The sequence below is a fragment of the Octopus bimaculoides genome, chromosome 8 (assembly GCF_001194135.2).
Source record: "Octopus bimaculoides isolate UCB-OBI-ISO-001 chromosome 8, ASM119413v2, whole genome shotgun sequence".
NCBI classification, from domain to species: Eukaryota; Metazoa; Mollusca; class Cephalopoda; order Octopoda; family Octopodidae; genus Octopus; species Octopus bimaculoides.
Genome location: NC_068988.1, coordinates 37768861 through 37782307, shown reverse-complemented (window position 1 = coordinate 37782307; position 13447 = coordinate 37768861). Strand labels below are relative to the sequence as shown.

At 35.2% G+C, this 13447-nt stretch overlaps 1 protein-coding gene across 5 annotated transcripts in view; it reads left to right on the top strand.

Moving 5' to 3' along the window:
- Positions 1 to 5850, top strand: part of LOC106883850 (nuclear pore complex protein Nup214) — a 64996-nt gene extending 59146 nt beyond the window's left edge. For 3 of the 5 annotated variants that reach the window (XM_052970044.1, XM_014934989.2, XM_014934990.2), the window contains exons 25-28: positions 724 to 937; positions 1698 to 1840; positions 3323 to 3347; positions 5173 to 5850. In XM_052970044.1, coding sequence (XP_052826004.1) covers positions 724 to 937; positions 1698 to 1840; positions 3323 to 3347; positions 5173 to 5206 — 416 coding nt within the window. In that variant the 3' untranslated portion in view covers positions 5207 to 5850. Of the gene's footprint in view, positions 1 to 723; positions 938 to 1697; positions 1841 to 3322; positions 3348 to 3879; positions 3959 to 5172 lie in introns of all 5 variants that reach the window. The other 2 variants (XR_001411166.2, XM_052970045.1) reach the window with 2 other exon arrangements.
- The last annotated feature ends 7597 nt before the right edge of the window (positions 5851 to 13447 follow it).

Below are 13447 nucleotides of genomic sequence, written 5' to 3'. Positions count from 1 at the left end.
GCCTCACCACCTCAGCCCAAGTCTTCCTGGGCCTACCTCTTCCACGGGTTCCCTCAACTGTTAGGGTGTGGCACTTTTTCACGCAGCTATCCTCATTCATTCTCACCACATGTCCAAACCAGCACAATCGTCTCTCTTGCACACCACAACTGATGCTTCTTATGTTCAGCTTTTCTCTCAAGATACTTACACTCTGACGGGTATGCACATTGACATTACACATCCAGCGGAGCATACTGGCTTCATTCCTTGCGAGCTTAAGCATGTCCTCAGCAGTCACAGCCCATGTTTCACTGCCATGTAGCATGGCTGTTCGTACACAATCAGAACATTAAATTTTTCACTGACATTACCATTATTATCATCAATAGCAGTATAGCATTATCATCATCATTAGGATAGTGAATTGGCAGAATTGATAGAACGTTGCATAAAATGTTATGCGTCTATGTTTTAAGTTCAAATTTCACTCGTCAGATCTGCCTTTCATACTTCCTAGGTCAGTAAAATAAAGTATAAGTCAAGACTAGTGTCATTTGAATTGTGTAAAATTTCTGGCCTTGCATCTTATATTCAAAACAATTTTTGTTATCTTCAGTAGCAGCACCATCACCACGGTCTTTATCATCAAACTTAATCCTAGATCTCCGAAATAAATTTACTGACACATACAAGACTTGAGACATACTAAGATTTGTTTGTAACTTCTGTTTATCATTTCAGCCAGTGCCTTTGGTGGATCTCCAAGCTTCAGTTCATCAACATCTTTTGGTGGAGCTCCAGCTTTTGGAAATAAGCCTGCTTTTGGAGGAAGTGCTTCATTTACTGGCAGTACTTTTGGAAGCGGTGCTTCACAGCTATTTTCTTCTTCCTTCAACAGTGGCTCAGCAGGTGTTTTTGGACAGCAGTCTTCTAACGCCTCTCCAGGTTTTGCTAAGTAAGTACAGACCTTTATGTATGTAATTGTGTGTATTAGTGTGTATGTGTGTTTGTCATCATCATTTAATGTCTGCTTTCCTTTCTGGCATAAGTTAATGGTTTGACGAGAGCTGGTAAGTAAGAAGATTGCACCAAGCTCTGTCTGCTTTGGTGCATCGTTTCTACAGCTGGACACCCTTCCTAATATCAGCTACTTTGCAGAATGTTTGTGTGTGTGTGTATAAATCCCTTCCAAGTGGTGGTGTATTGTGAGGATGGATTTATGAGCAGCTGATCCCAGCCCTTAATGTTAATAAAATGCTCATCAGATTTTACATTGCTTCTGTTACTTAGTGTTGAGTTGTTCCTACCCTATGTGTAAAATCCATACCTGCTAAAGAGGTTCTGTCCTTTTTTTTAACACTTTACATCTATAATAGATACTGTCTCGAGATAAATATTGCAGTTTTGTGGCTTTCTACATTATCATCATCATCATCATCGTTTAACGTCCGCTTTCCATGCTAGCATGGGTTCCATGTTAAATAAGATATGCTGAATACTATCAGTCATATTCATTTTATCAACCTTGAAAGCACTGTAAAAGTTATGAGCACTGTCCCTTCCTTCTGACAAAGCAATGGAAAATATTGTACAGAGCATTTAGTCTAGTGCAGTACCATTTCTATTAACTTGTTGTCTTATCCCAGACCACTATTAAACAAATTTTTGTTCCATAATCATGTATAATTCATTTATTTATTTATTTGTATATTCAGTTTTGCACAGAGCAGCAGTCCAACGTTTGGCAGTTTAGCACAGACTTCTCCAGTCCAAGGTTTCAATGAAGCAGCTAATGCTCCGAATACTGGTTTCAGTGGATTTGGTTCAGGTTCTGCATTTGGAGGCGGAAGTACCGGAGGTAAAAGTTTTTATTTAACCCGTTAGCATTCACATTACTCTGTCAGATATATGCCTTTTTATTCACATTGTTTTGAATTAATCATGCATTATCTTAGAGATTTTAATGATGTGATTGTTTATTTTTAGAATAACATTGTAGACAGGTGTGAGAGGCTAGGATCTAGCTGGTTTGAACACAAAACAAGTAGAAAATTTGGGCTGGATATGGCCTGTTTAAATGCTAAAAGATTAAGGCTTATAGTTTCCTCCCTGGGTTATTAACTGATGACACTAGCTCTAGACCTTCCATGTTCCTTGTCTGACTGAAAAGTCACCTCTACTCTATGTAGTCTCCATTTGTTCAAGGCAAGTATGTCCGTGAGGGTGAATAAAGACAGAATAAGTGTGATGGTGGAGAAACACTCATAAAGCAAAGGATTGGTAGTTGTGGAAGTAATAGAGGAAAGACAGTGATATGCTGTCTCTCAACCTGCTTGAAGTAGTACCCAAATGTTCTTTAACCCTTTAGTGTTATTCACATTGTTTTGAATTGCTCATTGCTTTAATATTTTGATGATGTGGTAGTTTATTTTTAGAATGATATTGTAGGGTAAGTGTGAGAGGCCAGATTTGACCAGTTTGAACATAAAACAGGTAGATTTTGATCAGATATAGCTGGTTTAAATGCTAAAGAATTAAATCACCCCTTTTTTAAAAAAAAAATACACACTCCCAGTGTGTTTCTTAACCCATTACCATTCAGATTACTCTAACGTAATACTTATCTTTTCACATTGTTTTGAATTAGTCCTGCATTATCTTGTATCTCGGAGATTTCAATCCTGCCTCTCACATTGTAGGATAGATATGAGAGGCTGGATCTGGCCAGTTTGAACATAAAATGAGAAGAATATTTGCATTGGATATGGCCAGTTTAAATACTAAAGGGTTAATATACTACTTTTGAAAACAAGGTTATATTCCTGAAAAGCCTTTAATTATAGATTTATTTATTCATTGCCAAATATGACTACCACCATAAAAAAATACTATTTAGTATCATCCATGCACCAACTGCAATAGAAACTTACTACACAAGCATGTCTGCATGGTAAGAAGTTTGCTTCCTGACCACATGGTTCTGGGTTCAGTCCCACTGTGTGAAACCTTGGGCAAGTGTCTTCTACTATAGCCTCAGACTGACCAAAGCCTTGTGAGTGGATTTGGTCAATGGAAACAGAAAGAAGCCCGTCACATATACGTATGTGTGTGTCTTTGTATTTAATCTTAAGTAGTTGCTTTCTAGAGGTTATACACTAGCTTGATTAGCTGCATAAAAAAAAAATACAGATGAAAAAATGTACTTCAAAGAATATGGTTTAACAGTAAGAGTTTATTCTGGAATAATTTACGAATGCATTACACACACACACACACACTTTTACTTTATTTTCATTTTCATTTTTCAACACTAATTTTTTTCTATTTTTTTGTTTTTAAGGTTTTGGTTCTGCACCAACATTTGGGTAAGTTATATTTGTTTTCAGTTAAAATCACTACGCCTAATCTGATGCTGTAAGCTGAGTTTTTAATCATCATTATTATCATCATCATCATTTAATGTCCGTTTTCCATGCTGGCATGGGTTGGATTTAATATCTATAATAATAAAAAGTAAAATTCTGTCTGACTTTCTGGGATCCCTGTATCTCAGTCTACATTTGCTTTACATAGACATACACCTTTTTGGAATCAGGATGATCCCGAGATTGAAAATCTGCCCTTCATTTGGTTCTTGAACATCCAGCATTGGGATCTAATTTAAAAGCATTTGGGTTGATATTTCTAGTTCTCAAATTAAGGTAGCAAACTGGCAGAATCATTAACATCCACTGAAATTGCTGGCCTTGTGCCAAAATTTGAAAGCAGTATTTTCAATAACCTATTATCCCTTCCATTCTTCATTTGTAAGACTCATAAAATCTTTTCTTTCTCTCTCACATATGCATATAAATTTACTCTTTGACTGGCTCTTGCATTTCAACTATGGCCATGCAGAGGCATGCAACACTTCACTACTTGTTGAACTGGCAAAGATGGACATGATTTGCATGATATCATTGGAGAATCTTAGAAGGTCTGTAATCATGAAATTAGTGCAAGTTTGGGGCGTGAGGTATTTAGATTGCATGTACAGAAGAAGGCTTGTGTGCGGTGTGAAGATTAGAGGGGAATGAAGGGGTATAACATCTGCATTGAAGCTGGTATTATTGGAGGTGATTGCAAGTGGGTAATTAATGTATAGACATCATAGTCATAGTCAATGCTGGTGTCATGTAACTGGTACGTAAAAAGCACCCTTTGAACATTGGGCCTCACACAGGCAATGACAAGTGTCCAAAACCTTTGGTGATATGCTATGTTTGAGAAAACCTGTCAAGCCAAGTGAAATCGTAGTCGTGGTCGATGTTGGTGTCATGTAATTGGCACCCATGCCAGTGGCACGTAAAAGGTACCTGTTATACTATTGAAGTGGTTGGCATTAGGACGGGCATCCAGCCATAGAAATCATGCCAAATCAGATTGGAACCAGCTTGCCAATTTCAGTTAAACTGTCTAACCCATGCCATCATAGAAAGTAGACACTAAATGATGATGATGAAGGAAAAACGTGGGAGACAAAATCAAAAGTGTGGGACACTCCAGAATCAACAAGTTTTTATTAACTTTCATTGATAAGTATCATTTGTTACACTAACTTTCTATGAGAGGATAGGAAGTGTGGTGAATTTTAGTTCTTTGTTGGGTGACTTGGGAAAGGAAACTGTTTTACTTTATTAAGACTGCAAATGTTTGAACTTGCAGAAGACTCCACTGACTAACACCAACTTTTCTAGCAAGTAGGGGTTCAACACCATCTTCAATGCAGATAAATTATGAGAGAGGTCTTGAAATTCTCATGGTCACCAGTCTGGTTCATTGTGTAACCACAGTTGATGTGTGTAACATGTATTTACATGCATTATTTATACTACACTTATTAGTAATAATACCAAAATATTGAGAAACCCGCCCTTCCTTCCCACTGCTTATTTAGCTTAAAGTTACCTTTAGCTATAGTTATTACAGATAAGAGGACTGTGAGCATCAGTGCTGGTGCCAAATGTAAGCACCAATCCATGTTGATCCAAGATAAAGTAAAAGATAATCTATATTGAAAATATGGACTGTGGTGATTCAGTATGTAAGTGTCTGCGGGTAGGCAGGATCATTGTTATGATGTAATTTGTGGACATTGCTAAATTTCCAATGATTCATTATAATATTGCTTATTTTATTTTTTCTTTATAGGCAATCTGCTTCTTTCACTGATTATCGATCCTGAATGGTTGGAAGCAAAGAAACCATTTAAAAGACTTAGTTTATCACCATTTTGCTGGTTCTTTGACAAAAGAAAATTCTTCCAGACAAACACATTCTTTTACATGTATATATATATATATATATATGTATGTATGTGTGTCTCTCTCTCATACCATTTAACATACCTGTCGTGTACTACCTACAGCCAAATCCTCCATCAGTCACATTTAAATTCCTGTGTCTAATTAGCTTTGTTATATTAAAATACCTTTTGCTTGGTTTTCCTTTCTTCTCTCAAACAGACCTTTATGATGATAATGACGGTGGTAGTGTTTGTGCTCTGGTGTTGTATAGGCAGTTGGATGAAGATGAGTAAAGAAACAGTTAAATGACAAAACAATGCAGGACAAAGAGATGGATTTCTCTCCATTTATTATTTCTAGGAATTGAATTGGACACATAACAGAACATTATGAACTGGTTTCTGCATTACCATTTTTTTTGTACTTTTGTTGTTGTTTTGTTGATTTATTTTGTACATAATTTTTTTCGTTTTAATTTGCTAAAAGCAGACTGAACAATCGAAAGATGTTTTTTTAAATAAATGATTGTATGTTGACATACAAACTTTCTTATGTTGACATAGCAAATTTCCAAGATTGTAAACATTGTTTTAACTTTCTCGTGTATATATGTTTGTATAGAGCAGAGCTCCACAACCTATTTTCATTTGCGGTACACTTATATTCTTTTCAAAATTCAGTGGCACACCTGAACTAAAAATATAACTAAAAGTATGGAGGGAAAAAATTATGTTCAGGTTTTACTGTGGCACACCAGTGTGCCAGGGTATACCGTTGTGGAGCACTGGTATAGAGCCAACAGATGGGATCCAGAGATTCTCAATATAGAAAACACTTTGTAGTGCTCAAATGATTTGAACTTACACTCTAATGTCTATGAGGAACCAAGTCTGCTGGGTAAACAGTGGCTATAGGAGGAATCCAGGTGAGTAGATATGGAGACTGATGCAAATAAATAAATAAAACTGCTTGGGTTTGATATTAAAAAAATATGCAAGTATACATAATAAATAGAGAGAAAGCAAAGACTGAAAATTCTCAAGCAATGAATATTCGTATATAAATATATATTTATATATTAAAGGAGAGAAGGTATGGTGTTACAAGTCTGACAGCTGTTTCTGGAGGCTTGGAGTTCCTTCACGATGTTGGCAGATGTAGTTCAACAGAATATGCAACCGGTAATGGAAGCAAATAAACATTGGATAAATCGAGCCTCTGTCTTCAGGGTAGAAAAAAAATCTGACCATATGGAAATTCGATAAGCCATGGCAAACAATAACAGAAGTTACTAACTCCATTTTTGAAAAAAGTGCATTAGGATTCAGTAGAGAATTTTAAATTTGTAGTCTTAGTGAAAGTGTATGTTCATTGGGAATGAATGAATTAAAAAAGAAATTTTAAGCACTTTCCACTTAGTGGTTTCTCGCGAAAAAAAAAATTCTTGTCTAATATTAAGCTTAAGAACTATCTAGCTCAATAAGATTCTAATTCTACTCCCCACAAAACTACAAATATAACAGTTCCTACGATAGATAAGAACATTCTACTCATTACCCTCAACCATAAGCAACTGAGTATATCCAACTGCCTCTCCCACACCTCATACATACATACATACACACACATACATATATATATATATATATACACACACACACGTATATGACAAATGAAAGTGACTGCTTTATTAGTAAGTTACCAGTTGTAAACCATTTTATTATTCATTTTACACCCCCACACACACACACGTGCGCGTCCATATATCTATATTTTAACTTATATGAAGAACACAGATGGGAAGTTCACTACAGCTGTTTCAGATGTACTTTTTATTGATGAATACACCAAATACATCTTGAAAAAATATCAAAATATAGAGTGTGTGTTGACCCTCTCATTTTGGAAACTAGTGAAAGAGTGACTCTGTACCAACTCATGGTCATTTATCATACAAGTAATTATCGTAAACCTGTTAAGTTAGAAGACAACACTAAATCATTTCTGTTAAGCTTTATCTCTCACCATCAATTTAAGAGAATGACAGAAGAAGAATTGCAAGATATAAAGCCATTGAGAGAGACAGAATAGGGGTGTGCTGATGTCAGATCACTAGGTTACAAACATCAGAATAGGATCAGTTATGATAACTGAAGGTCCATATGCACAAAGCACGACATATATCATCAAGCACACAAACAAATAAACATATCTACATATATATATATATATACACACACACAGATATATCCACACCAAGATACCTATACACATGGATGAACCAATACCATACTCACATCTTTCAATTTATGGTCCAGCACAGGTGAGGTCATACATTGGTTTTCTTAAGTGTAAATATTCATTTTTACATTCTCCACTGGACTGACTCCTGTGCAGGTGGCATGTAAAATACACCATTGTGAGCGTGGCCGTTGCCAGTACCGCCTGACTGGCCTTCGTGCCGGTGGCACGTAAAAGCACCCACTATACTCTCTGAGTGGTTGGCATTAGGAAGGGCATCTAGCTGTAGAAACTCTGCCAAGTCAGATTGGAGCCTGGTGTAGCCACCTGGTCCACCAGTCCTCAGTCAAATCGTCCAACCCATGCTATCATGGAAAGCGAACGTTAACCGATGATGATGATCAATATGGATTTAAAGTGTTCTGCCCATCTTTTCAGAATTTCATCTTTGCTACTTAAGTGTTTTGACTCATTGTTAGAAAGAACAGGTTCTGTACCAGCCTTTTTTTTTTTTTTGTTTTTTATTACCAAATACACCTTTCAAATTGTCATACAACTCCCAAGTTGTGAGAGTTAGTAACCCATTCGAATTCTTGGGGTTTTTTTGCCCATGCAGAATTTTTCATCTCACATTACTTTCTGAGTAGTTTTCTTATAGGAGATTTATAGACATCTGAGTGTTGGTGAAGTTTTGTTTGAGATCCATGGCTTGTATCTTTTGTGCATAGTTTCTAGGAGAGGCTTGATTTGAGAATTGTTCTCATCCTACCATTCTTAATGCTTGCATTTTACGAATCCTAAAACTTTAGCAGATGATTTAATGCTGTCGCAAATATTTCACCACAAAACTTCAAGGTCATTGCTTTCCTCTGTATTCTCAAGCTTTGAATTTGGATGTATTTTAAAATCTTTTGTCATTTCTGGATTCTTTTAAAGAAGACACATTCTCAGAGGTATACTGGATTAAAGTGCAAACCATTGTGTGATCCAAGTAACACTTGGGAGTTTTGTGAGTTCTGGTTAATCTGAAATCATTGCAATCTTTGTTCTTAGCTGGCATATGATTGACTGTTATTGCTACCAGATCAGGGATCCTTCCAGGTGTTTTTATATTTATCTGGCTGCTGAAACGTTGTGTTTGTAATTGTTAAACTAAGCTTTTGGCAAAAAGACACCAGTCATAAACCACTTACATGCATCTTTCGTGTTCCATGTTTTCCTATTACTTTTGACCACAGTGTGTGTTTGTTACCTATTCTGGCATTAAGATGGCCCATCAATATGACATTGTCATGATATGGAATTTTACTGACAATTGTCTCCAATTTGGAGTGGAAAATCTTATGTTCTTGTTCGGATGCTGATAACGTGCATAGATGAAGAATTACCTATGGGTATACAGAATGTCAAGAGATGCTCATTAACAGCTTGAGGGATGGATGACAACTTGTGAAGTAGAGTCAATTTAATAGCAAAACCACCACCATGAATTCTTAGTTCATCAGCCAGCTTTCTGTTCCAAATAATAATAATAACGTTAAGAAAAATAAAAGTAATTAGCTCATATGATATTGATATTGCTGCTCTATGTGTAAATTAAAGTTGGAAGTGGCTATACATTTTTTTGGAGCAGAAATAAGAGATAAGATAAATAATAATATAAACAATATGAGGGATTGTACAGAACAGGAGAATTTTGTTGGCACAGCCAATAACCATAAGAACAGAGTGCTTAACTGCGTACCTAAAAAATGTAGTAGGAATTCGGATGATTCATGCTTGAATGCCCTTGCTAGCAGCCATGTACCTGTTGATATTGTCATCAATTTGTGATTCCTTGTCAATAATAACACTAATCCTTCTCATGTACATGGAAACAGTGGTGATGGGGCTATGAGAATAATGGTTGATAACACAAACTTTACAAATATCATGTATTAACTAATAACTATAATAATTCTGATGCAATTAAATATATGTCTTAAGTGTTGTAAATAACAATGCTACTCTATATTACACTATAGTAATAGGGTTGAATCTTTGAATCATTCTATTAGTCTTAATATTTCACAATTTATATAATAATTGTGATAAGAATCACTGGGTTACCCCCAGAATGTACAACTGTCGTGATAATGGATACCTATTCACTCAGTAGGACCTGTTTAGCAAATAATAGTTTGCAAGTATAATATAATGACTATGCTAATATCTTTACCTATATAAGCCCAACTTCTTGTAACTTTAAATCTAGTTTATATAATTATCTTTCCGATATCGCAAAGTTTGCATCACATCCTTTGCTTAAAATGTATGGAAATTAAGTGACAATAAAACTCAGTTTTGAAATCGCCTGGAGTATAGATAGAAAAGTGTCCCCATATTTAAACAACAGACTTTAGGATGTGTTGTTCTGAATTATACGAAATATTAAAATATCTTGGTAACCTGCTTAATAAGACACCTGAACTTAAGTTGAAATATTTGCATTATGGAAGGACATTTGCTTACTTCAAACTTGATACGTAATATCTACTGGTACCAAGCTTTGTATAATTAATCTGGTTGGTTCTGTTATTCTCTAACCCATAGTATACTTGTTTCTGTAACCTACATACTGTAATATGTGTGCGCATATATATATATATTTATATAAGGGGCATTATTATAGAAAATAACGCCACACAGTGGACTTCTCAAAATAACCACAATTTAGTACCTAATGCGAGGAAAAACAACCAACAGAAGACCAACTTTCTTTTAAATAAACTGAACTGTGTATCGACTGATTTCGCGATTACTAGAATGAATCTAGATTTCGTTCATCAGCACAGTATTGTCCCAAAAATATATATAAATAAACAGAATTCTCACCTCACCAAAAACGAACACACTACGTATCCGACAGAGTAAAGGGAATGAAGTTTATCTGTATATATCTTCATCAAGGAGGCGGGAATACTTCCGGGTTGCTTCTGGGTACCCATGTGGGGACAGGAATAAAAATTCAACATTGAATATATTCCGTGTATATATTTGATAAGTAAATTCAAAAAGGGATAAAACTCTTTTACAAGAATTTTATCAAGAAGCCAGTGTGTAAAAAAATTCATAAGGGAAATTTCTATTCCCAAGAATATAATTATTCGTTTATATTTATATAAGGGGCATTATTATAGAAAATAATAACGATATATATAGATGAGTGTGTGTGTATGTATATTTAGTTATATTAACATTTTTATTATCATCTCTAATTTCTCATTGGTGCATAAACTTGTCTTGTTTTTATATTATATTTTCTCGTTTTTATTTTATTTTGATTATTATATTAATATCCTTTTAATTTTCTTCAATATTCTAAATACTTGCAACATTGTATATCATTATTATTATCAAGGCAGTAAGCTGGCAGAATGCTTAGTGGCATTTTGTCTGACTTTATGATCTGAGTTCAAGTTTCATCAAGGTTGACTTTGTTTTTCATCCTTCTGGGGTCAATAAAATAAGTACCAGTTAGGCACTGAGATTGATGTAATCGACTAGTCACCTCCCACAAAATTTCAGGCATTGTGATGAGGTCGACTTTGCCTTTCATCCTTTCGAGGTTGATAAATTAAGTACCCATTAAACTGAGGTCAATGCAATCAACTAGTCCCCTCCCACAAAATTTCAGGCCTTGTGCTTTCAGTAGAAAGGATTTTTCTTATTATTAATGATTCTGCATGATTGGTTGTGATGCATCATTCGGTGCAAATGTGCCTTGTCAGGTGACTTTTCAGAAGGTACTTCACTTATTTCAATTATATTATTTTGTTATTTGCAAGTGGCTTGTGGGGAACAGAAGAGATCATGAGTGAGAATGATTTAGAATGAAGAAACTTCCTACAATTAATTGTAAGTAAAATACATATATAAGAATCGAGAATAAAAAATAAAATAAGTTTACAATAACCAAGTTAATCAAGTACTATGTTTGCACTGATAAAGAGATATGTTAAATAAAGTCATAAAATGATAAGACAATTGTGTATGAGATGAAGAGACAAAACACAAAAACACAAACGAAAATGTGATACTTGTGGAAACACCTACATTGGAATGGAATTGAAAAAATTCCAAATTCACAAATATTAAGTGCGATCTTAATATCTTAGGAACATGGAAAATTGTTATTTAATGAATGTGAGTGGTGTAGAAACATATGCATTAATAAAGACTATGAATTTCCATCCACAAGTTATTGTTATTATATTTATCTTAAGCTGAAAGGAGTTCCATGCTATGTAATCATACCGTCAGATTACCTTGGAAGGTGGAATTAACAGGTGGTAGGTGACAGAGGAGCATAGGAGCTTTTCAGAATGCTTCCTAGACCTTTGCCCAAACAAAAGTAAATGGATATATATAATTAGGACATTATTTACAAATATACACGGGCATATGGCGTAGTGGTTAAGAGCGCGGGCTACTAACCCCAAGATCCTAAGTTTGATTCCAGGCAGTGACCTGAATAATAATAATAATATCTAAAAATACCTTAGGAATGAGGACCCAGGTTCGAAATTTCCCCAAGACACCTGATGAAGGCTGGAAGGTATATCAGCAGAAACGTGTTAACAACAAACAAGATGAGGACAAATATCCATCAAATGTAAATAATGTACATAATAATGTATATAATTAGGAAGTTAAAAGTTATGCCTGGTGACTATTAGTCTCACACCTATAAAGCAACAGTATAGATGACTCATCAGACTTGCCAATACTGCTAAACACTTAATGGGTGCGAAACCAAAGTCACTCTATGACTAGCCATAACTTTTAACTACCTGGAAAAATATATTACTGCTCTAATGCTTTAGAGTATGCTTTTTTTTGGACATATGAACTTCTGACAACATATATATATGTGTGTGTGTGTGTGTATGTATACTCTTATTTGTTTCAGTCATTTGACTGTGGCCATGCTGGAAAACCACCCTTAGTCAAACAAACTGACCCCATGGCTCATTCTTTGTAAGTCTAGTATTTATTCTATCGTTCTCTTTTTGCCGAACTGCATACGATGGTGGGGGGACAAACACACGCACACATATATAAGGGTTTACTTTTCGTAATGAGATAAAAAAAACCAAGGCTGTGTATATTTTAGAACATTTATAAATAGGTCTTACAGCTGTTTCCAGGATATTTATTATATCCCTTCATCGGAGACGGTGTAAGAGGATGGTTAAGCAATAACTAATTTAGATAGGATAGGAAATAGAGAGTGAATGCAAGGATATTGTATTTGTAAATCCATTGTTTAGACAGAATGGTATACATATAAGATTCCAAAACCTTGTGAGTAAAATCCAATAGTCTTTAAGATTGGTCATTGCATTTGTAAATCCATTATTAAAATTCCAATACCCTATGATTAAAATCCAACTGTCTTTGAAATTGGTCATTCCAAATACAGAGTTTATACACAGTGTTATTGAATTAAGGGTTCTGTTTAAAGTGACCTAAAAGTAGGGAATGTATGTACATATATACAATGAGCTTCTTTCAGTTTCCATCTACCAAATCCACTCACAAGGCTTTGGTCAGCCCGAGGCTATAGAAGAAGACACTTACCCAAGGTGCAATGCAGTGGGACTGAACCTGGAACCATGTGATTGGTAAGCAAGCTACTTACCCCACAGCCACTACTGCGCCTATTATGTATGTATATATTTCTTTTATTCTTTTACTTGTTTCAGTCATTTGACTGTGGCCATGCTGGAGCACCACTTTGAAGGGTTTTAGTTAAACAAATCAACTCTCAGTACTTATTCTATCAGTCTCTTTTGCCAAACTGCTAAATTACAGAGGTGTAAACACACCAACACAGGTTCTCAAGCAGTAATAGGGAGTGGAACAAACAAAGATACACATACATACACACACACACA